This window comes from Papilio machaon, chromosome 10 (assembly GCF_912999745.1).
Source record: "Papilio machaon chromosome 10, ilPapMach1.1, whole genome shotgun sequence".
NCBI lineage: Eukaryota > Metazoa > Arthropoda > Insecta > Lepidoptera > Papilionidae > Papilio > Papilio machaon.
In genome coordinates, this window is record NC_059995.1 from 3141433 (window position 1) to 3165434 (window position 24002).

The 24002-nt window shown below is 33.4% G+C and overlaps 5 protein-coding genes across 5 annotated transcripts; 1 reads left to right on the plus strand and 4 right to left on the minus strand.

The window, feature by feature from the left end:
* Positions 1 to 40: 40 nt before the first annotated feature.
* Positions 41 to 6661, minus strand: LOC106717470 (DNA topoisomerase 3-alpha). Its single transcript, XM_045679782.1, has 15 exons — positions 6411 to 6661; positions 6126 to 6335; positions 5804 to 6056; positions 5549 to 5719; positions 5212 to 5387; positions 4759 to 5041; positions 4227 to 4438; positions 3676 to 3787; positions 3002 to 3231; positions 2396 to 2534; positions 2122 to 2285; positions 1573 to 2017; positions 815 to 1067; positions 398 to 507; positions 41 to 228 (listed from the first exon to the last, which is right to left on the minus strand). Exons 1-15 carry the CDS (start codon positions 6594 to 6596, stop codon positions 41 to 43), a joined length of 3132 nt encoding a protein of 1043 aa, XP_045535738.1. The 5' UTR covers positions 6597 to 6661.
* A 405-nt stretch (positions 6662 to 7066) lies between these two features.
* Positions 7067 to 8277, plus strand: LOC106717512 (rRNA methyltransferase 2, mitochondrial). The gene is made up of 3 exons (XM_014511384.2): positions 7067 to 7304; positions 7385 to 7586; positions 7824 to 8277. Exons 1-3 carry the CDS (start codon positions 7150 to 7152, stop codon positions 8214 to 8216), a joined length of 750 nt encoding a protein of 249 aa, XP_014366870.1. The 5' UTR covers positions 7067 to 7149; the 3' UTR covers positions 8217 to 8277.
* A 1302-nt stretch (positions 8278 to 9579) lies between these two features.
* Positions 9580 to 11549, minus strand: LOC106717505. The gene is made up of 4 exons (XM_014511377.2): positions 11178 to 11549; positions 10898 to 11108; positions 10406 to 10621; positions 9580 to 10118 (listed from the first exon to the last, which is right to left on the minus strand). Exons 1-4 carry the CDS (start codon positions 11292 to 11294, stop codon positions 9904 to 9906), a joined length of 759 nt encoding a protein of 252 aa, XP_014366863.1. The 5' UTR covers positions 11295 to 11549; the 3' UTR covers positions 9580 to 9903.
* A 3538-nt stretch (positions 11550 to 15087) lies between these two features.
* LOC106717498 (ras-related protein Rab-40C) lies at positions 15088 to 17772 on the minus strand. Its single transcript, XM_014511368.2, has 5 exons — positions 17274 to 17772; positions 16835 to 16972; positions 16380 to 16573; positions 15970 to 16192; positions 15088 to 15668 (listed from the first exon to the last, which is right to left on the minus strand). The coding sequence occupies exons 1-5, from the start codon at positions 17374 to 17376 to the stop codon at positions 15457 to 15459; spliced, it is 870 nt and encodes a 289-aa protein (XP_014366854.1). The 5' UTR covers positions 17377 to 17772; the 3' UTR covers positions 15088 to 15456.
* Positions 17773 to 18318: 546 nt separating this feature from the next.
* LOC106717549 (serine hydroxymethyltransferase) lies at positions 18319 to 21914 on the minus strand. Its single transcript, XM_014511432.2, has 8 exons — positions 21663 to 21914; positions 21036 to 21265; positions 20638 to 20753; positions 20151 to 20311; positions 19794 to 19989; positions 19396 to 19667; positions 18906 to 19125; positions 18319 to 18645 (listed from the first exon to the last, which is right to left on the minus strand). Exons 1-8 carry the CDS (start codon positions 21786 to 21788, stop codon positions 18407 to 18409), a joined length of 1560 nt encoding a protein of 519 aa, XP_014366918.2. The 5' UTR covers positions 21789 to 21914; the 3' UTR covers positions 18319 to 18406.
* Between the last annotated feature and the right edge of the window lie 2088 nt (positions 21915 to 24002).

Sequence of the window (24002 nt, forward strand, 5' to 3'; positions counted from 1 at the left end):
TTTTTATTGCTTTCGACAATCCATTGGACCTTTGTGTATTTTATTGATTGTTTGGGCATCGAGACCTCGTGTGCCCCTCCTGCCTGCAGAGGCCGCACTTTCTGCCCCGTCCAGCTCCGCCCCCGCCCCCACCATCACGACTGTGTCCCCCGCCCCTACTGCCCCCGCCCCCGCCCCGCCCGCGCCCCCTACCTCTACTATTGCTAGTGCTGCTGTTGTTCCACTCCACTGAAAAACGTCCTCCTAATTAATAATAAATACTTCAGTAGGAGAGAGAAGACCCCACGGTAGGAAGCTCTCCGGTTTACAGTTATCCAAGAACATTTATCGTATTTTACTAGGTCTGTGTATTTTGGATTTCTGTAGAAAATATATTTGGAAAAAAAAAAGTTGTTACCATTTGTGCCGGAATCCGCCCATTGGAAGAAGTTGCAACGCGAGCTGAAGTCTTTCGGACATCCGTAAAACGGTCGGCCTTTATTAGGACCTTCTTTTTGAACGGTTACTCTGAAACAATGGATGAATACTTAGTACGAGCTCACTTATACTATTTACATACTAATAAACTATTTTCAATCAGTGTAAATTAATATACTGGTACAATTTAGACGTGCGTTATAGGATGCGTAAGTGACAGTGTGCGTGCGTGATAGTCAGCGTTCGTGACAATGAACGCGCGTGACAGTGTGCATGCGTGACAGTGAACGTTCTTGACAGTGTGCATGCGTCACAGTGAACGTTCTTGACAGTGTGCGTGCATGACAGTGGCAATGTGCGTGCGTGTTCATTATTCTTCGTTGTATCTTTAAATTACCGTCTGGCGGGGACGCCACAGTTGCACATAACATTGTCTTCATTGGGCGTGTAGTCTGTCCTGCTGAAGGTGGGCGCTATGCCCCAGCCTCTCGAGGAGTTGGAGGTGCCGGCGCTGGGCGGCGCTGAGCCCCGGCCAGAGTCTGGCGGAGTCTCGAACTGATTCTGGACTGTATTCTCAGACTCCGGTGCCCAAAGGAAGAAATCACACCCACCGTTTTCTCTCATTGCGGCACATTTGTAGAATTTTTTACCTGTAATTTATAAAAATACTAGCTGTCGCCCGCGACTTCGTACGCGCGCAGTTAAAAAAAAACTAAATGGGGGGGTGGTTATGAAAAATAGATGTTGGCCGATTCTCAGACCTACTGAATATGCTCACAAAATTTCATGAGACGTCATGACGGTCAAGCCATTTCGGAGGAATACGGGGTTCGAAAACTGTGACACCAGAATTTTATATATTAGATTAAGATAATACGAAACTATTTCATTCGTTGATGATCTTACGTAGATTTTGATGAAGAAATAAGTATAATATTCATTTTTAATAGTATTATATTACAAAAGAGAATAAATTATTTTAGCCAAAATGCTGATTCACTGTTGGTTTCTAAGACCATATCGTCATCCATGTCTTTATCTTTGACAAAACAGAGACGACAATATGTTTAAAACGGGGATTTTGGTCTCAGAACCTCAAGGTTAGTAAGTCTAAATGCATGAAGGAAAAGAAGTGATTTTAGTAAACACACTGACCGAAATTAGCGTTCTGTTTTCGCACAGTGAGCTGTATCGCCGGCTTGTTGCAGCTGCAGAGGACGTTGTTATCCTCAGAGTCGCCCACTATCCTCGGCGCAGGCAATCTCGTCTGCGCTGTATTTTGCACCCTATTCCCATTGACTGTGGGTGCAATTTGCCCTGTTTGTCTATTCCCAGTATTATTTCTTGTCGGCATATTTCCTATAGTCGTTTGTCTTTGTGCTTGATGTCTGATGTTATTTGTGCGATTTTCAACTATCGGTCTATTGTTATTAGATATATTTTGGTTTGAATTAGGTTTGACAGAGGACGGGTTTATTTGAAGTATATCTAAGAAAGCGGGATCGCAGCCGCCGATACAACCATCGTATGGCGGCGGATACAAATGACTTATTGAATTGTTTCGCCATTCGAATTTCACAATGTTATAGTTTGGACCACACTGAAATTAAATAATAACTGTAATAGTATAACTGAAAGAAAACAAAAACATGATCCTATTGCCTCTTTCTCAGTCTAAAATTAGTAGATAGAAGACTAACTTACAATAGGACAAGTTCGATCTTGTACTTGTAACGATTTGACAACATTTGGCAGCCAAACTGCGTTCTTACAACTTGGATACGATAGACAACTAATAAATAATTCGTCTGCATTATTCTTTTTCTGTCTCAAAGTCATTCCGGATCCGCATTTGGGACATTTTAATACTAAAAAAAAACAAAGTTAACAAAAATAAGAAATACAATTTCACTACAATTTGTACACTTGCAAGACATTGAATGGTACAATTTATAAATTTATGTAAAATTTAATTTACCTGTAGGCATATTGACAGGCAATGTTTCTGTTGTAGGAACATACTCATTGGGTCGTTCATTGAAACGTTCCGCAAGTGCGTTGTCTATTTTATTAGCTTCTGCTGTTACCATTATATATGCTTCTTTGTATCTTGCTATCTAAAATGTAATCAAAGGTTAATTTCGTTCAATTACTGACAAATTTTTAATTTATTTACAGTACAACAATCGTACTCCAGTCACCCCATCATATCGCTAATAAAAAAGTTTTCAATTGAAAAAAATACGTACAGACAAATCTGACTAATATTATAAATGCGAATGTTTGGATGGATGGATGGATGTTTGTTTGAAGGTATCTCTAGAACAGCTCCACAGATCTTGATGAAATTTGGCATAGATGTAGAACATAGTCTGGAAGAACAAATAGACTACTTATTAAGTTTTTTTTTAATTCCGCGCGGAGAGAGTCGCGGGCGAAAGTAAGTTTCTCTATATAACATAATTGTTTAGACTGTTTTCCACTGAGCTACTAGTGGCAAGACGCGTTAATGAAAACGTGGTCTAAGCTGTTAGTTCTACTAATTAAATCTTATACGACTAAATGATTACAATCTTTACATTACCTGTTCAGCTAAGACGATGTCCGGTTGCTTGGTGCCTTCACTGATGGCCTTGAGGTCAGCCTCCAGCTGCGCGCGCAGATGTGGCCGCGCCATGTTGAGACCCATCGCATCGTAGCCCTCCACCAGCCCCATGCCCAGCAGACCCGGCACGAAGTGTACGGCGTCCGCCAGAGCTACATACGAACGATTTTTTATCGTCTCTATGTGCTCCGCGTGAGTCGCATCCGTGCCTATAATCAAAGAATTAAATTTACTACCCACTTAATATCATAATCATCAGCTCACTATACGTCCCCACCGAGCGGCTCGGAGCCTACCCCAAGTTAGGGGTGTTTAGGCCATAGTCAACCACGCTGGCCAAGTGCGAGTTGTTTGACTTCACACATATCATTGAATTTCTTGTTTCGATGTTTTCCTTCACCGTAAGAACGTCGGATAAATGTTCATATGTAAATCGAAAATCACATTGGTACATGGTGGGATTCGAACCCAGGACCTGCAGATTGCAAGTCAAGTGCTTAACTCCTGAGCCACCGACGCTCTTAATATTATACATGGTAAAAATTAGAGCTGTAATTTAAAACAAATACTTTTTACCTACAAGGACAAGGTTCAAAATGTTCAGATATTAGAAAAATTTTAAGTAATCAAAGTTGAAAAATATAAAAACTGACCAATGCCATGTTTTTCCATTAAAGCAATAAGATCTGCCTCCGTCAACAAGTTGGGCGGCGATGTGTTTCCTTCAACTAAGTCTATACTTGTCGGATTGAACGTTTGTCCATTCTGTAAAAATATTAACCATTACAAATACAAATAAAAATATGAACCTATTTTACTAGAGTTCAAAATATTTGCGGAAGTCAACTTTCAACCTCAACTCAGTAATGTAGCCATTACTGCAGCACATGTGTCTTTAGTTGGTGACCGTTATGATTCATTTGCACGAGCGCTTTTTTTAACGCCGCGATAAAACACGGCGTAGAGGACTCTCGAGCGACGAACGCTTAAAAATAACTTTTTTTTTTCATTCGTCTAATTCTCAAAATGCAACACTGAGCGATAAAAAGGTTAGCGTTTTAAAGCGCTGCCGTATGTTTTGATACATGAAGATACATTTTGTTCTATTGGAACGCTTTTTAACGCGCGTTAAAAAAACGTCCGTACGAATGGAAGCTTGATACCATTTTACCACTTTGAATGCGACTAGTTTTTTAATATTTACCTCATAGACGTGTATTTCTTTGGAAGACCATTTATCATAGGGATAAACTTCTAGATAATTCCTTGCGATGATCATAAGTCCACTGGCTGAGAAGGTCTCGTTGGCGACGTCAATGCTGACCGTAGTCTCTTGACCTTGCGCGTCTTTCGAGCAACATGCAAGGAACGAGCGCACTATGAACTCGTATAAACGCTGTTCATTACCCGACAGACCTTTAAGTGAGAATATATTATCTATATATATATATCTATATATATATATATATATATAGATAAAAATACCTATATGTTTATGACTTCGATAGCTATCTTTATAAATTCACATTAAAAATGAAGAACTGTTTTTACAAATGATATTTTATATTTATTTCATTTACCTTGAAGCAAAAACATTGTACCTCTTTTTTAAGAAAATTACGAGAAAGGATGAATTTTAAAAAGTTAAAGTTAATATGGAAAAAACCCGTATGGATGAGCAATATACAACCACTAGTGTTATTTAATTTGGTATTATTATCTATAAAATATCTTACTGTTGGTATACTTTGTTGGATGTATGGGAGGGTGAGCTTTATCACTCTTGTTCCCCTGGCGCGGCGTGGGCCCCCCATCGTCCAGTATCCCCTGAGCGAACCTCCCCCAATTGGGGTCCCCGGTGTGATGTTCCACAAGTTGTCGCAAGTTCATCTCCTTTGGAAACTCATTAGTTTCTGTACGCGGGTAGCTGATTAAACCTTGCGTGTACAATTTTTCCGCTAAACGCATGGTTTCTTTGGCATTTATTTTAAGTTTTCGAGATGCTAATTTTTCCAGTTCCTGAAAATTATACATCTTGGATTAGGTACCATAGAGAATTTTAAGTCTAGTTGTATTATCCTATTTCAGGTGTAAACATAGTCTAAAAACTAATTTGTGAGTTTACAATTAATGGTATCACAGGAAAAAGAAGACCAGGAATAAAATTAGGAAAAATTTCATAAACATACCACTGTGTCTAACGGCAAAGGTCTCCATTTAGACTTAGGTTTTGTTCTCACATTTACAACCTTTGCAAGTGGGTTTTCTATGCAAATATCATGCAGGACTTCGCAAGCTTCCTGGTCAAATAGTCGTATTCTGTCCCATGCAAAATCAACACTTAGATTGTTTATTGTATGATTCACTGGAAAAAATAAAAATAAAATAAAACTATTCAACCTCTTTTGAAATTTAAATAAAACAGTGATTTAAATGATATTTACTTTTATTCAAGGATTTCTGTTACTATATCTATAATATAAAAAAGATTTTTATACAAGGGAATAATTTTAATTGATCTTCTACCTTTTATTTTCCAAAATGTTTCAGCAACAAAGTTGTTAACTGCCCTATACCTTTCCACAACAAATCCAAGTGTTGGAAACTGACAAGATCCGTAGCTAATAAGGCTATCTGCCAGTTTTGTTGGGAAAACTTTTTGTAACCGTAATGTCTGAAATCTTGTAAATGCAGCTCCTATAGAAAAGGAAAATTTAATTTATATATTATATTCGCGTTGTAATATAACATCATTAATGTATGATGTATTTAAACAATTACCTATCCTTAAATCAAGTTCTTGCCTCACATCAACTGCGTTACTGATATTCCTGTTAGGTTGCTCTAAGTTCTGCAATGCACGACGAACGGACACAGATGTAATCTCAGAGAACTTTGCACGGAATATTCTCAGGTTGCTCTTAACTGCGCTACACACCTCTATTATCTCGAAGCCTATATTTTCCCCTTCTCTGTCGCAATCCGTCCAGATGATAAGGCCTTGACAACTTCTTACTTCTTTTTCTAGTGTTTTCTATAATAAGCTTTTAGTCATTTTTTCAGATTTAACACTGTCTGAAATCCTGAACTTAATAATCCTTACCTTAATTTTTTCATAGTTTTCTGGACAGTACTTTATAACTGGCGCGTCAAAAAGTGTTAAGGGGTTACATGACTGCCAACTTTTATATGAACTTGCAAATTCTAATGCAAGGAGATGACCGGATACTGAAGTCATTACCATTTGGCACTTTTGACCCATTACTTCTGCTTCAAACTCATAAATTTTATTGTACTGCGATAGTCCTTCCCGCTAAAATATTAAAAAAAAATTAAGACAGGCCGATAACCTCTCCAAGATCTTTAAAATACATTATATGTTCATTACTCTTTTTGATGTTCCTCTTGATAAATGAAGCGCAATATTCTTAGCAGCGTCATTTTTTTCCGCGACATTTAGATATTTCATCGTGTGCGATTTGCTTCTTTGAACCAAAATTGAACCATAACTCGAAGTTACAACGAAATTATTTTTTCTTATAAGACCAACAGAAAACCGACATATAAAATACATATTCTTACTGTTATTACATCTTAATTAAAATTGCATGTTGTAATAATCTTTCACTTGAGTTAAGGAAATACAAAAAAATGCCGCCAAAAACAAAATTAACAGAATCAAGGCAAAACAAAACAGATATTTGACAGATTTGTCATTTTTATTAACACCAATTTTTTTAATTTTATGACCTGGTAACACAGACCTTCAAGTCATATGTTATTTGGAAAATGTTCACTAAATTGTTGGAGTCACAACACTTCACTTCACTAAGATTTGTCGTTTAAATTGTTTGAATTGTATTTTTTATGTGTTTATAAATGGGTTTATAGGATGTTGGATCTTGTAGTAAAATGTTAAGTGGCGGCGGTTTTAACACCAACTGTTATTGGTATCAAAGAGTAAACGTCGTAGCATTGATAAAAGATTCTACATTTATCAAGTTTCTTGTCTATTGTTCCAAATTCTTTGTTTTGTTATGTTTTTACTTTGATATGTGTGGTTATTGCATTTATTACAAAAGCAATTGTGTTGATTACATTAATATACATATATATCAAATGTTAGGATGATAACTACGCATTTGTTGTCATCTTATGATTTGAAGATAGTTAAAATGTGTTTTTTAGTTAATTGTCTTAAACGATTTAAAAGTTCACAACAATGGTTGAGTCGACAAAACGCTGATCCCTACGTTGAAAAGGCCAAAATATATAATTACAGGTCATTATTTATTAATTTGTAAGTACTAGTTTCCTGGGGGAAGGTTAATAAATATATATTACATAAAGAATAATTTTTAGGTGTCGAAGTGCTTTTAAACTTTTGGAAATGAATGAGAAAACCAATATTCTCACACCTGGATTAACTGTTATCGATCTAGGTGCTTCTCCTGGCTCATGGACACAAGTCGCCGTTCAGAAAACAAACTCTGATGGAGCTGATAAAAATAAACCAAAAGGGACTGTACTGTCAATTGACAAACTTCAAATATATCCTATACAGGTGTGTATAATATGTGTAACAATTATTATTTCATTAATTAGATATACAGTTGGAGATTAGAATGTTCCATCACAATCTTTCTATTCAGTCTCATAATTTATATTATAAATGAGTATAATAAGCTAAAAGTATTATTTTTGAACTCAAGGTTAGAAACTAATCACTAGTCCCTACATAATTCTTACAGCTTTCATCATCTATTGTTCACATTGTATAATATACAATTTACATTTCCAGGGTGCTACCATTATGAGTAATATGGATTTCTCAACAATAGCAGCTCATGATAAAGTTGTGGAAACACTTAATGGTAAAAAGGTTGACTTAGTGTTATCTGATATGGCCCCAAGTGCTACTGGCATTAGAGAATTAGACAAGGATAGAATTATAGGTCTCTGTTACATGGCAATTAGATTTGCCGCTCTAGTCACTAAAGTTGATGGCAATTTATTATTTAAAGTTTGGGATGGGAAGGAAGTACCAATATTGGAAATGGATTTAGAAAGATTTTATAAAAGTACAAAGATATTGAAACCAAAAGCAAGTAGGTCTGATTCATCTGAAAAGTTTATACTTGCAAGAGGGTTTAAGGGAATTCAGAGGCCATTGCAAAATGGGCGATGGGGTTGAAAAACTCATTAGTATGACTAATTATTATAAAAAATTGATTACAATGCAAGCCCTATGTGTTAAAAAAGAAAATTATAAAAAAATCATTACATACTATTATCATGTAAATATTGTTTTATCTGTTTTAAATATAGAATTTTTTTAATGCTAAACAAGATCAATAATGTTTGCAATAATTTTTTTAACATGTTCTGTTTTATATATTTAACAATATATAAACTCTCATCTGTCACAACCCTATTTAAAATGTTTCACAAAAAAATGAAAGGATTGTCTATGGTAGTACATTAAAATGTTACTTTTGGTTTATTAATAAACTTATATTATGTGACATTGTTAGCTATTAGTTTGTAAAGTCATAATAAAATGTTACTAGTCTTGTAGTAATAGTGTTGATGTCTTCCATTTGTTTAGTATTCATATGTTTATTAACTGTATCATTTTTGTAACAAATGTCATTTGTATATAAGACATACTTATCAAATAAAAGACGATATTTTAATAATTTGAATATATTTATTTCATTCTATTACATTATATGAAGCATATATTTTTCTTCGTTACCTACTACTTAGTACACCCTAGACATGCAAGTATAACCTTGATTAATTTACTATTGTTAATTTGTGCATGTCATAAAACATATATATGTTTTATATCTTAATATGTTAAAAATGACCAGATAAGCTTTAAATTATTAACCAATACAAGATTCTCCTGATTTAAAGATAAAAAATATCACAAGTTATTGTTGTAAAATGCCACCAAATATAAGCATCAATGTTGTAAAATTTGGACGTAAATAGTTATAAATAATCTTTTTAAAATTATTAAAAATATATGTCTCCTATTTTATATGTGGCCAGTTGTAAAGTCAGCTTTTAGCTTAGTTGTTTTAATAAAAATAAACTAATCTACGACGCAAAACTAATGTTATTTTTTGCGAATGCCTCCTGTGCATGACACAACCACTTGTTTTGCCTTTATGACGTAATAATGCAATAAGTCTTTAAACACATATGTAAATATCTACGAAAGCATCTAATTTGTCGTCATTTAAGGCGTTTGCACACTTCGACATTAAAAAGATGAAGTACCATCATTGATAGATGCGCTAAGCGGCCAAATATTAGATCGATAAAGAAGGCCATTGAAAAAAGGGACAAAACTCATGTGCGTTAAATGTATTCAGAGAGAAGTGTCTCTAGGCCATAGAAATTTCTCTCTGCCTACTCTTTTATTTAAACTATTACGGTTAGATTATCTATGATCTTATATTTATATATAGTAAATAATTATGTATTATATACAGTAAATTATGTAGGTACTGTCTATAACGCATATAACAAACACATTAAAATGGCGCGGCACATTATAAAACACATCTGGTCTATCAATGACAAAGCTGTAATATTTTCAAAATTCATATTCAATTGCTGCATCGACTGAAGGCACTGCTGTATATGAAAATATTTTCTTACGACATTGATGCACCAATGTGCTTATAGCTTTAAAATATTTTATATATTTTAACACATTCAGTGTCATTGCGATGTAGAACTCGCCAGGCGAGCTGATGGCACTGGACGTGTTAGGGACGTTACATCAGCCCATTCTATGAAAAGAGTTACATGCCTCAAGAGAGGTAACCCTTCGTCGAATGGGTTGATATATCCGTGGTGTGGTTTTATACGAAGTGCGTGCGTGTGCCGTGTGAGAGTTTGTTGAGTTGTGCGGCGGAGAGCAGACTGGAGTGTGCAGCGTGGTCGAGCAGTAGGAGCCGCTCTCCGCGCTCGTCAGCGAAGTGCCGCGCGCATTGCATTGCCGACACCTCCATGGAGAAACTAATCACAGCGCAGATCGCGTACACAAATGATGCCACGAACAGCGCACACGTGAAGTCTGAAATGAATTAGAATTAATTAATATAGACTGAATTCACCTGTTATCTATGTTTAAAAATAAATTTTGAATAAAGTAAAAGATCGCGGTAGGCCTTCTTTATTAATTGATGATGGCAACGACAAGGATTGTCATTTCTTAGTGACAATCCTTGAGGAAAACTTCCTACAGTTGTATAGGCAGATAACCATAAATTCATTGCTAACAGGTTAACTGTAAAAGAAAGATCATCTTGCTTGAGTCTATATGTCACAAAAGTATCGTTTTGAATATACCAGAATACTTACGGTACATGTTGTGACCATTGAAAAGATTGATGACACACGGGTACCCGTCTCCGATAATGATGGCTGATATCAACAGTAACAGATCAATCATTGCTGCTACAATCCATGGGAATATGTACTCCTTCTTGTACTTGACGGCTCCGTGGAGCAGCGAAATGGAACACATCAAATATATCGAAGTCAGAATCGTGCTGGTGTAGAGAACTATCACTGTTACTGAAAAAAAGTATAAAAATTTAGTAACTTTAGTTTTTTAGACATTAGTGGGCGGAATGCAAAAATACTTGTATATTTCATTACCTAATTGTTAATCAAAATATTATCGCTACACTAAAAAACACATATAAATACAATACTTAAAGTGTACCAAAAGAAGTAGACGAGTATTATAAGTGTCGTTATTTATTTTCTTTAGATGGATTTTTTTTAGTTTGTACAACTAAATAAAATTTACGTGTTGTATTCTTACATTGTATTGTTTTGTAAACTTACCAGATGCTAGATATTGGGCATTAGCAAATCTCCGTTGATTATTAGTGCTAATAACATCGCCCTCGTGAAATCTCAACTGGTTACCATAAGCTACTTCGTAGAACCCTCGCCTCTCAGCATCGTCTTCCATGTCATTATGAAGCAAAGTAAGCATTTCGCCAACATGAGAAATGCCAACTAACAGTATTATCAAAATAAATGATGATAGCGCCTGAAAATATAAAATAGCTATTTATCTTGACGAAAAAAAATACGCATTGCGTTTTTAGTTTATACTTACAATTTGATGGACGGCAATAAGAATTGTGCCTTGACGTAAATTGAAAAAGAACAGAAAATTGTTCACACGTCTTATCATTTTGTTTAATAATTTACATTCCTTTGGGTTATCGAACATTTTTGTTATTTATATGAGACGGAGTGATTTACAGCATAGTTGGTGAGTGATATAAACATCCAGGCGTTTCAAAGCATTCGGTAAGGTCGAAGTATTCGACATTGCGCATGTTTTGTACGATCGATTTTCTACTCCCCTGGTGCGCATGTTTTTAATATTTGATATTCTTTTCTCTAAAAGTTCATAGGCACCACGCAAATAGTTGACAATAGATTTTATTGAAAAACTGCTGCATAAGACGTTCAAAAACGTAGATAAGAATGCGCAAGGTGTTATATTAGAAGAATGTATGTTTAACTCTGATAAATGCAGCATGTAGTATAGACGTGCATTTAATATCTACAAGACGACTTCTACGGTGTAAATTAGCTTTTATCGCAGGCAGTATTTTTCTGTTATCCATAACACAAGAAAAACGATGTTTTCTCTTCCTATATATGCTTCATTTTGTTTTTAATCAAATAGGATATTTCTTTTTCATGTACATCCTCTCCTCTATCCTTGAAAGGCAGTAAACACAACTGCAATCACAACGGTCGGTATTTTAACCATTTTAGATAGCCGCTCGTTTGCTACCATATCATATAAAAACATAGGCTAAAATATATATTTTTCCGTTTAACAAGAAAAGCGTGTTTTAATTTCGTGGCTTTCTTTTTTTTTGGAACCGAAAATTCGCTTCATGCAGTGTAGAGAAGCTATGCTTTTATCGAGTAGTTGACAGTTAAAGGCATTATGATATAACATTTCAAACACATTTAATTATTATAAATTAGTTTTAATTCACAACTTACAATAGTAGTGATAACATTATGACTTTATGTACCAAACTTTTAGTTGGCGTTAGTATATTTGGATTATATTGAACTAAAATCTATCACAAATAAAAAAAAAATATATGTACACGAATTTTGCTTAACATGTTGATTTCGAAAATCATGCCATTGAAGAGATAAAAAGCGATTTACATTTGCAATTAGCAGTTCGTATCTTGGTTAACTATGTATGGATTAAAAATAAATTATATCAAGTAGGTGCGTTAATGGCAGATATTTTTTTTTATTATTAGAACAAACCATTTGGTGCCATGAGAAGTCTACTTGATAAAGGACATGACTTAATTTCCTAAACATATTGCCATTTATATATAGTGTCTGTATGGAATTTGAGTACATTTTTGTGATAATTTGTTTTGTGAAAGGGTGCTACTGAATAAATATATCTAGAAATTATCCAAAGCTGTGCGAACAGAATCAGATTTTGTTCGTAATTATTTAAGTCGTTGATTACATTGTTAGTTAAAGAAAATACGATTTATGTGACAAATCCTCACGTAGTCGAAGGCAGTTTTATGCCGATCGCTATGAATAAGTTACGTTCTAGGGACGGATTGAACTAAATTTGTTTGAAGTTGTTACAAAGTTATCTTTATACATACGTACACGTCACAAGCTATTTGTTATATTGAAATCGTAATTTTTTGTATTTAAATTTAGAGCCCCGTTATAAAAACGATGAGTAAAAAGTAATCAAAATAAAATTGACTTACTATCCATCTTAGCAAAAAAAAAAATTATGGCATTTTGTGTAGATCTTCACTTTATGGGCTCGTTTTATTATGTATTATACAAAACAATTAGTTGTGTAATTTATTAAGAGGCGAAGTGACAACTATTTCCAAAAAGCAGGCGCTAAATTTTCAAATATTAAATTGCAGTTAATACGAGCAAACGATAAATGCAAAATAAACTATTTATTAATTAAGCCTCGCCACACACTTTCAGTTTTAACTGCACAGTTCAACTGGCTTTACTGTGTTTTCGATTACCTTGACACTTGTATTGACAAATATTGTCTGTGTTCTGTCAAAAAGAATGTCAAAGATGACAGTTTATGTCAACACAAATGTCAGTGTAGTCAAAATCCACAGTTATGTACAACCGAGATCTAAACATACGAAAGGTAAATGTTACGATTACAATATTATACTGACTTATTTGTAAAAAAATATGCAAATGTATCATATAAATAATTACTACAAAAATAACAGATAGGTTAGATTTTTTTTTGGAGTTGCATTTGTTAGATTCAAGTTACATGAATGAAACTAGATTTCAATTTAGACGAAATGAAGTTAGCATATTTAACATATTTAAATTTCAAAATTTGTACAAATAGACACTTCAGGAGTGTTACGTACGTTTTTTTAAATTCAAACAAATAACAATCTCCTTGGCTTATCTACATTTTGGTGTTATTAAATGTTAGTGGACAAGTATACACAATGTAAAAAAAGTTTTTTTTTAATCTTAAATTTATCACATGTTCAATGAAACATACATGAATGACTTATTAATGTAAATTCAATGTTAGAAAAGATGTTTAATTTTAGTACATACATTAAAAATTTAACGAGTTATACAAAACATTAAAAAAATACATTAGATAAAATCGGTATTTTACATTCACACGAACTAGATTTAACTATTAATAAATGATACAAGGTACAAAATTATAAAATACAGCAATACTCAAGCACTATAAAATGAGACCTGAATCCGATGATGTAGAAAGAATATTTAGTACGCAAGTATGTGTGGGGTGCTCGGTCTCATGTTATTGGCCACGCGTAGCATGTTATATTCTGGGAACCCTCATACATATATAGGGTATAAGATGATGGACGAAATATGTGTGGAGTATGAATCAAGTCTCATATATGGTCAATATGTCTAGATGTTTTAAGATAACATTACCTGATAGCTTTCAAACTAGTTATACCCATACTTTATATCTGTAATCTAAAATGCAGCTATATCTTGAAAATAAAAAAGATAACGTTATTTTTAATTCCATTTAGTCAATATTCCCTTATATTGTTTTCATTTATAATTTTCATGTATTATAGAATCAATTCAAAATAGTCACCCCTAACTTGGGGTAGGCTCCGAGCCCATCAGCGGGGATGTACAGTGACCGGATGATGATAGAATCAATTTAGAACCATTTACATATTTTGACTTTAACTCGCTCACATTTATTAAACTGGCTGTACTCATTAATATCACCACATTACACAATTAATGCTAATTTTTTTTATAACTAGGCACATAATGATAATTACAATAGTAAATAGCTAAATATAAGTTGATTTGAATAAATGGACAATCGGGATGCTACGCGATATTCACATAATGTTATAAATACATAACACTTATATTCACAATGTATTTTTGTTAAGTAACAATACCTTACACTAATAGCTTATATTACTAATCACAAATCCGTTGTCGTTTACAGCCTGTAATTTGTTAATGTTTATAGTTGGACATGAATTAGAATTTATCAACCATTTTTTTTTATAGATTTCTTCATTTTTCCGATAAATAGAATAAAAAAAATTAAGTGAAAATGTCAGTACAGTCTTGGTATACTTTTTGGTTATATAATTTTTTCTTGTTAATTTTTTTATTGGAATCTCTAATAATTTGTGTAATATATTGTGATTGTTATAATATGTGTGAAAATTTCATTTTGCAACTATTAAATTTTTTATATAGTGATTGAATGTTTAATACATAATTAACTGTCAGAGTCGTAGAATAACATCAGAATGTGTCGTAAATTCAAATAATATTGCCTTTTCTCATTACACAACTGATATATAAATGTTTATAAGCCAATTGCTTTGAAAATACCTTTACTTGTGTAGTTTCAAAAATGTATATATTTTGATGTTCTTTCATATTTAATTTCAGATAAACTATTTTCAAAGATCACCATATAGTGCATAAATTTAAAAAGTTTTCGTTGTAATATTTTGTATTTGATTTTATTACATTTGAATGCTTCAATTGCCAAAACGATTCTACCTTTTTGAATAACCATAGAGCAAGATTCTTTTGATTTTAAATATTATGTGAGAAAAATTATTGTGCAAATGACACATTCAAATATAAGGGATCATTTCTCTCTTTGCCCAATTAAAAAAACTTTTATATCTATAAAATAGACTAGAAAAATAGCATTTTTATTTCCAAAATCCAAATAGCATTTACAGTCAATAAAAAAGGAATTAATATAGACCGGGCATGAATAAATACATTTCATCAGTGCATTTTTAAGGAAAAGGCTTATGCTACAGGAGTTCGGTAATTAATATTCACGTAATAGTACAAGAGTTCCGACCTGTGCAGTTGAGTCGGGTGTTATGAGGGTGCTTCGGTGGCCGGGCTCGATGTCTACTGGGGGCAGCCGATATCGCGTACGACTTGAGATGAGACTTCAACGTGGTCGGTAATGGCAGTCGTTCCAGCCCATACACGGACGTACGCGCCACAATTGCACGACAACACAACTCTTGAAGACTGAGAACTGACAACAAAGCATTCATTCACTCACTCGTTTTATATGGAAGTAATTATAATCAAATCATAGATCGGAATTTAAATGATTGGGTGACGTGTTTTTGTAAGATTACTTAGTAATATAAAAATCAAGATAAATACGTCAGCGACTACGTAATAATATTGATAACAAGAGACAAAAGATTTATTCAACACATTCCTAAAATCAACTTTACAAAAGGAATATTATGGTTTAGTCATACAATAAGGATGTAGCAATTCATTATTTCCATTTTCTGCAAAATTTAAAAAAAATTTAATATATTTACCTTTATTACTTCTCCAGAGTCTCTCCATGCCATTCCTGTGTAGGGCCATGCGGGACAGTTCACAGAAGCTCTCACGAATATTAAAGTCACAGAGTGGGCTGACTTCAAAGAAAGCCATGTGGTTCTTGGCTGCATACAGTTCAGCGTCGCGCTCTTGTACTTGACGTTTGAATGCAAGGTGCAATCGGTTACCGACTAACACTTTAGGTACACCCGGTGCATGCTAGAATATGAGATATTTTTGATTTAGAACGAAAACCATTAGCAGCATTTTAGAAAAAACTATCAGTGAAAACATGATAAGTTGCCTCTACAATTTAGTCAAAACAAATGATAATAATAAAAAATAGGGTCTAAGAATTCTGGTAAGGATTGTTTAGTAATAGGAACATTCAGTGAATGCTGCTTACCTTTTCAACTTCTTCGAGCCACCTATCTATGCTGTCAAAAGACCATTTGTTTGTTATATCGTAGACTAGCAGGATACCTTGAGCACCACGAGAGTATGAGCGAATAATTGTACAGAAACGTCCTTGGCCAGAGGTATCCCATAGCTGTAGCTTCACTCTTTTACCGTCCAATAAGATTGTTGTTGTTTTATAAGCTGGAAAAATAAGTCACCACATACTTATAATAGTTGCAATACAAAAAAAAAATGATTTAACATTTTTTTTTATAATTTTGTGCATTAAAAATCTGATAACTCGTTTTCAATTAACAATAGCCACAGAATTAAAATTAATTGCCACAATAGTGTGAACCATTAACATAATTTTATACACCTTAAACATTTTTGTCTTGTTACTTAGAAAAATTATTAGTGCAATAAAACTTTAATCTGTATGTTACAATTAAATGAAATTACCACTTCCACTGCAGAAAGGTGAATCCGCAGATCCATCCTCTAAGTCTTGAAGAATTTCCTGTTTGCCTACATCAGAGTCCCCCACAAGTAGCACCTTCAGGAGATAGTCATATGATTTAGGAGCTGCTGGTGGTCTGCCTATAATCAGAGTTTCTATGTATAATATTTAATATATAGTAACTAGAACCATATATTGTGATGGTATGAAGCAAGATGAAGGAAAATTGCTATGTATATAGCTATTGTTATGAGACAGAGAATTTTGTCCACTAAAATTGTCAAATAATGTGCCAATAAAGGTATAATAAATGATCATTTTGTATTTTTGATCTATTAATAAACATAAAAACGTTGTTAGACGAATTAAAACAGATTCGCTCCAGTAGTTTACGAGTGCTAGTAAACTGGAACATGATATAGTTGTAAAAAGAAACAATACCTGTTCTTTGATGATGAGATCGAGGTAATGTGGTGCTGCCATTTTGCGCGACCTGGTTAGTCGCTTGCTGTGGTGCTGCTACCATTCCTGTCGTCGTAAACATAGTTCCAAATAATCTCTCCTGAACTCCAGGTGGTCTTTACCACACGCAATCGTATACATAATACCGTCCAAAATTAATCGATTGCTCGTCCCATGTACAAAACCAGATCATGCAATTATTATCACTTCCCACGTCCTTTTTATGGATTTATAAATAATAAAACTTTTAAGCACAACACTTTTAGTCTGTACACAAAATATACATACACAGTTCACAAGGTCGACATATTTTATTGCACTGTCCTACTCGTTTGTTCTAATTAACAGGAAGAGTTAATTGACATGAAATGTAAACTTTGTCACCAACAAAATTAGTTTACATTTATGCGACACAAAAACAATTCACCTCACACAAAAATAGGCAAAATTTGGTGAACGACGAAATTTAGATTGAACACAGATAAAATAAGCAAGTAATTTTTTTGAGAGTTTCAATGACACCTTTATAATCTATAGTAATAATTGTCTTTTGTCTTGGTTTAATTACGTTTCGATTTTTTATGTTTTAAACAAAAAACAAATCCGAAGTTATAGAAAATAGATTTTAACTACATAAATTACATAAAAAAACCTTCACAAACTAGACTCTGTAACGCACTGAGAAGCGTATAGCAGTCCAATCGTACTTTTTCTTAATTTAAATACGAGTTATTCTAATATTCAGCTTAATTTTTTTGATACTGTACAAAGGTTGACTTTAGGTAAAGGTTTCAGTAATGCGAGTCGAGCCCTCAACTCCCATTGCCTCTGTCTCTGCAAGATTGTTTACACTAATCACTAAGAAATTTAAAATAAAAACACTTGAATATGAAAAAATATTTATTCTTATAATTTATAGTATAAAGGCACAATAAAATATTTGTCTTTCAAACAATTACATTTTTTTATAAAAGTCTATTAAAGTATGTTTTAATAGCTATACCAAAAAAGTGGTAGTTAATCTTAATAACTTTAACATCTTAAATGTATATATTCGAATTATTTAGGAACAATTAAAAAAGTATCTTGTAGTATAGAAGTTTTCTATCTTATTAATAGGTTTCATAGCCAGGCAATTGGAATGTCGCGCTGAATTTTTCCACCTCGGCCCTAAGGTTAGCTACCTTTTTATTGAGCTCAGCGTTTTCTTCTATAGCTTTGTTGAAATCAACTATTTTCGGACCTGATATTTTTGTGATCTCTTGCCCAAGTTTAAGAGCCTTGTCGATAAAATCAACTACCCTATCAATGTCGGTTTCCTTAAGGCCACGTGTGGTCAATGCAGGAGTACCTGTAATATAAACACGTGTTAATTATACATTCCTCATTAAACCATTGTAACTCTTGTTTCATATATGATAGACATCTAACATCTATTTTAGGTGTAGTTCGAAATGTTTGCAGGTCTTTTTTATGTGTGCTGTACTAACATACCAAGCTTATTATTTTCTGGATGTCGGTGTATTATATAAGCTTGAATGGTATCTGTTCACAATAATACAAGTCATTATGATGACTGCATACAAAAAAAAAATGCAATGTGTTGTTTACCAAGTCGTATGCCACTAGGGTTGAGTGCACTCTTGTCACCAGGTACGGTGTTCTTGTTGCAGGCGATGCTGCACAACTCGAGGATGCGTTCAGCGCGCGCACCACTCAATCCAGCGCTCCGCATGTCAACTAGCACCAGATGTACATCAGTACCGCCAGTTGCGATGTCATAACCACGTGACATCAGACCCTCACATAACCGCTTTGCATTCTTTATTACCTGTAGGAATATATTATGGCATTAATTGAGCAAACTTCTATTCTTGTAACATTATGTTAGGTTTAAACAGGATTTAATTCAATTTTACTGAAATTGTCACCATTCAACAAAATTGGTTAATACCAAACATAAACATTTATAAACTTTATAAGACAAGTGATTGGAAGATAGTTAAGATTACAAACTGGTTAACTATAAAAAAACCTATTCATTATTTTAAAAGATAGCTAGTAATTAAACATTGGAAAGAAAAATTCAGTGTTAACTAACTTGTTTTTGATATTCAATGAATTCTGGCGAAATTGATTGTTTCATAGTTGTAGCGATAGCTGCAATAGCATGGTTATGAGGACCACCCTGCAGGCCGGGGAATACAGCCTGGTTTATCTTGTTCTCAAAATCATACATGACTTTAGTGCCATTTGCATTCACCGATCGAACACCTTTGCGGAAGAAAATCACTCCCGCTCTTGGGCCTCTTAATGTTTTGTGCGTCGTAGTTGTAACGATGTCACAATATTCGAAAGGACTTGGAATGACACCTAAAAATAATATGAAATATTTGATGATTTAAGCCAATAATTTAAGAAACAAGATATGGACAGAGCAACCAGCATAATTTGTCTATAAGTTGTACATTGTTATGGTAAAAAATTATTTTTGGTCACCTGCAGCTACAAGTCCTGACACATGTGCCATATCAGCCAGCAAATATGAGCCATTTTCATCAGCAATTTGTCTGAATCGTTTATAATCCAAACAACGAGAGTAGCAACTGATACCAGCTATTATTAAACGAGGCTTGAATAACTTTGCAGTTTCTGCCAACTTGTCGTAATCTATTAAGCCAGTTTTAGGATCCACCTGTAACATATTTAAAAGTTAAAAATTAATAATGATAATGAATATAATTTTTTTAAATACAGTTAACAATATCTATGCTGGGAGCAGATAACATAAACAAACATGACATATTGTTTGGTTATGTTATATATGTTTATTAAATAAAGTTATCTTATAATTACCTTGTAAGGCATGCTTTCAAAGAAGATAGAGGTGGCGGAGATTTTCTTAGTAGCAGTGAAGAATCCATGTGTAAGATGACCACCATCTGGTAGATCTAATCCCATAATCCTTCCATGTGGTTCCACAACACCAGTATAAACGGCAAAGTTAGCCGGAGAACCTAAAAATCATATTGATAGTATTGAGGTTTCCAAATATCTTAATGACTCGGAACATCATATGAGTTCCTGGACAGAACACAATTTTAGCAAGGTGTTATTGATGTATGCATTTGCCCATAGGACCTTGAGGTGAAAATATATTTGAAAGAGCCTGTACTTTAAAAAAATACTGTTTTTTTTAAAGACGAAGTAATCAAATTAAACTACTATGGAAGAAACTACTTTCCTTTTTCTTTTTAGCAAACTACAAGTTTTTGTTAATAATGTAATGAAACCATCAGCTTCCACTAGTTGAAACACTTTTGAAAGTATTAGTAACACATACCTGAGTATGGCTGAACATTGACACCCCACTGCTCACCACTCAATCTAAATGCTTCAAGGGATCGTTTTTGTGCTAATATTTCTATTTCATCTATGTATTCATTTCCTCCATAGTATCTGTAAAATACAAACATGATTACATCATATCCAACAAAGTACATTCATTGTCATTAATTTGAAATTGATCATGATTGATAAATAAAATAATTAGTCAATTTTATTATTTAGAATATTTTGATATGGTTTTATGATTCAGCTAATAGAGGGCAATTCATTTATTTATCTAAACTGGATGATGAGAAATTTTTTGAGATATACAATCTTTTAAAAAGTGTTCTTGTTTAATATTTCAAAACTAGAATTAAACTGCATGAAAAATACAGTACAAGACTACTTTACCTTTGATGTGGCATGCCTTCTGAATACTTATTGTGAAGACAGGAACTGAGGCATTGTAGTACTGGTACTGATGTAAAATTTTCGGAGGCAATCATCTCCAAGCCATGTCGTTGCCGCTGCTTTTCTTTCTTTATTATTTCGAACAGCTCGGGATCCGTGTCCCACAAATTACCATTCAGAAGACTGTTCATAATTGCTGAATTATGTATGAACTTCTTTGATACAAAAGTCTGAAATTTACTATATTTTACTTAAAGTAATAACTGTATTCAACTGGCGAGCGCGTGTTGACTACGATGCAAATAATGGTTAAGGTCTTTTAATACAGAGATCGCGGTCGAATTGACCTCACAGTGTTATCTTCATAACGCAATCACAAACAAATGTTGATTCTTATTTGTTTCGACAACTCGATATCATCAATTCTATATCGTCACTACCAAGTCACTACATGCGTAATACATACTAGATTCTTAGTAACAATTATGTTATTAACACATCGTACGTGATATTACTTACTTCTATTATAAGTTACTTGAGTTAACCTCTTATTGACATGTGTTTGAATTCATGTAACAACACAAAAACTTTTCGTCCCTAATTGGTTAAATTAGAAAGTAAACGTACCTTAAAGTTTATATTCCTCTGTGCTGAATTTATACTGTTCTCTACCAGTGACCCCGAAGTTGGATAAAATTTTGAGATCGCTGTACTGTAACACTGTTTGAATAATTTACCATTCATTTTTGACATAAAATCGGGCTGTTTGTCTTGGAGACTCTGTTTAATATAGAAGTGTTTTATATTAACATGAACGAAATTAATCAATACTGATAACCCATTATGAACTTTATAATCGTACACCTTGACGTTTGTCGATTTAAGAATAATAGAGTTGCCAATCTGACCCCTCTTGTTGATAATAAAATTGGACGTATTTTTTGTTGTTAAAATTTAATTAAATGGAACATTACATGTTTACATAACATAATAAAGCATTTATTTTTGGTAATTATAGCCTAACCAAGAATATAAAATCCTGACCTGAGGGCGCTTCAAAATAATTCTTTACTACATCATTTTTCAATGTGCTCAAAGTAATTAGTTCCATATTTTTCCGCTCTATGGCGAGGGTTTTATGTTTCTGGTCAAGCTATAATGAATTATAGGCAATCAAATAAATAAGGAGTCTTCCATTATTCACGTGATATTTTTTAACAACTTTGACTAAACCTCTCTCGTTACCTGAAATCTCGTCTATTTTTTTTATTTCCAGGAATTAATGAAATTTCAAATATATTATTTATTAATAAAATTTTCGTCAACATTCAGAAAATACACATGGTGTCATATCATTTAGCCTCCCTTCCCTTCTCATGTTTCACGACTTTTTAGAAAGTCGTACCTTTTCGAGTCACACTTAATTAATGAACGGTCCCAAATTGTATTTGTGAATATCTTTGAATTTCTAATAGGTATTATGTAGATTGAGATCGCTTATGTAAGTAACAATCTCTTGTAGCTCTCGTTAAAAGACAACTACAATGTCTAATCTAAACGGGATTCCAGAGAAGTATGGAAAAGTGCTATGTATTGCGATGGTTAATGGGAACGGGAAGAAGATAATAAACACTCTAGAAGCTAGCCGCTAGCAAGCCATAATCACATGAACAACGCTAAGCTATATTTGATTTAAATTTTAAGTGATTCTTATTTCACGCCGAACACAAAAACAAATGTGTCTTTATACTACTTATGTATTTATATTACCACTTTATATAATATATCGCAACGTAATTTGAACTACCAGTTATAATTCACATATAGCTAATATTTTCACTGTCCTATGCACTCGCGGATGTTAAACTAACTTAACTTGTAACGAATGTCGAAGCACAATGGTTTGTTTGAATTAATAGTCTATAGACATCCTTATCAATTATTATACTCTCATTACCAGTGACTTATTGGCCAATACAATGACAATCGGTCCCTTCACACCAATTTAATAATGATATACTATAACCAAACCGCGATTATAAAATTAAAAACAAAATTATTAATATTAGTAATAGTGGAGAGTATAATGTTATAGGTAGTATTTCAACAGTTTTCAGTTGTATAGCATGCTAGTTTATTTTTCTACAAAATAAAAATATTTCTAATATAATTGTTGTTGGCTCCAATATCGTTCGGGATTTAAAGTTAATATTTCGATTGAGATGTCATACATAATTTAAAAGTTAATATCAGAAAACCGATACACGAGAAAATCTTTGTGAAAAAAATTCTAAAAATGTATCTAATGTAAAAATTTATTTGTGTGGACTACAAAGCCGTGATCGTCTGATTATTATTTTGCTTGAATTATTTTTCTAACCATCGCTATTCTTACTATTGTTACGATGTTGCACTTGAAATAAAAATCCAAGAGCAACATCGTAACCCTTGGAAAATCATAATAGGAATTAAGCAATACCAAAGGCTAGTGCGACTCCAGAGAGCCATTAGCTCGTAAAGAGATGTGGCCTTTAATATAATCCAAGAATTCCCTTGAGCACTTACACAATTGCAAGACTGCAAGATTCTTTTGTCGAGAAATATTTGCTAAACGGACTTGAAGAATTTATCTGAATATCTTTTAGATTCTTGAAAAGGAAATCTTTATTTGTATAAAAGACTAGACAGAATTCTTGTTCATATTCATTATCGATCTCGTTAATAATATTGCTACGTGCTTTGTAATCATTACAAAGTTGCTCTTATGATATTGGCCATAACACTGTTAAGAAGGTTTTAAACGTCTGGTTAGTGAAAAGATATCTGAGAAACAAAGAAGGTGCGATACGAGACTGTTTTTATCGGATAAGGGGACATCGGTTGAGGGAAACACCAAACGTTCAGTGGTATCCGAAGCGCAGCAAATACGTTGGAGGCATTTGATGATGAAGTTTACTTTCTATTGTT

Coding starts and splice junctions, on each gene's coding strand:
- LOC106717498 (XM_014511368.2), bottom strand. CDS start 17,376: ATGTTTACGACGACAGGAATGGTAGCAGCACCACAGCAAGCGACTAAC. Junction 16,973..17,273: donor ATCTCATCATCAAAGAACAG/GTATTGTTTCTT, acceptor CTCTGATTATAG/GCAGACCACCAGCAGCTCCT. Junction 16,574..16,834: donor ACCTTTCTGCAGTGGAAGTG/GTAATTTCATTT, acceptor TTATTTTTCCAG/CTTATAAAACAACAACAATC.
- LOC106717470 (XM_045679782.1), bottom strand. CDS start 6,596: ATGTATTTTATATGTCGGTTTTCTGTTGGTCTTATAAGAAAAAATAAT. Junction 6,336..6,410: donor CAAGAGGAACATCAAAAAGA/GTAATGAACATA, acceptor TTAATATTTTAG/CGGGAAGGACTATCGCAGTA. Junction 1,068..1,572: donor AAAACAGAACGCTAATTTCG/GTCAGTGTGTTT, acceptor TATAAATTACAG/GTAAAAAATTCTACAAATGT.
- LOC106717505 (XM_014511377.2), bottom strand. CDS start 11,294: ATGTTCGATAACCCAAAGGAATGTAAATTATTAAACAAAATGATAAGA. Junction 11,109..11,177: donor TTATTGCCGTCCATCAAATT/GTAAGTATAAAC, acceptor TTATATTTTCAG/GCGCTATCATCATTTATTTT. Junction 10,119..10,405: donor CAATGGTCACAACATGTACC/GTAAGTATTCTG, acceptor AATTCATTTCAG/ACTTCACGTGTGCGCTGTTC.
- LOC106717549 (XM_014511432.2), bottom strand. CDS start 21,788: ATGTCAAAAATGAATGGTAAATTATTCAAACAGTGTTACAGTACAGCG. Junction 21,266..21,662: donor AGAGGAATATAAACTTTAAG/GTACGTTTACTT, acceptor AGTAAATTTCAG/ACTTTTGTATCAAAGAAGTT. Junction 19,668..19,793: donor GTCAGGACTTGTAGCTGCAG/GTGACCAAAAAT, acceptor TATTATTTTTAG/GTGTCATTCCAAGTCCTTTC.
- LOC106717512 (XM_014511384.2), top strand. CDS start 7,150: ATGATAACTACGCATTTGTTGTCATCTTATGATTTGAAGATAGTTAAA. Junction 7,305..7,384: donor GCCAAAATATATAATTACAG/GTCATTATTTAT, acceptor AATAATTTTTAG/GTGTCGAAGTGCTTTTAAAC. Junction 7,587..7,823: donor TTCAAATATATCCTATACAG/GTGTGTATAATA, acceptor TTACATTTCCAG/GGTGCTACCATTATGAGTAA.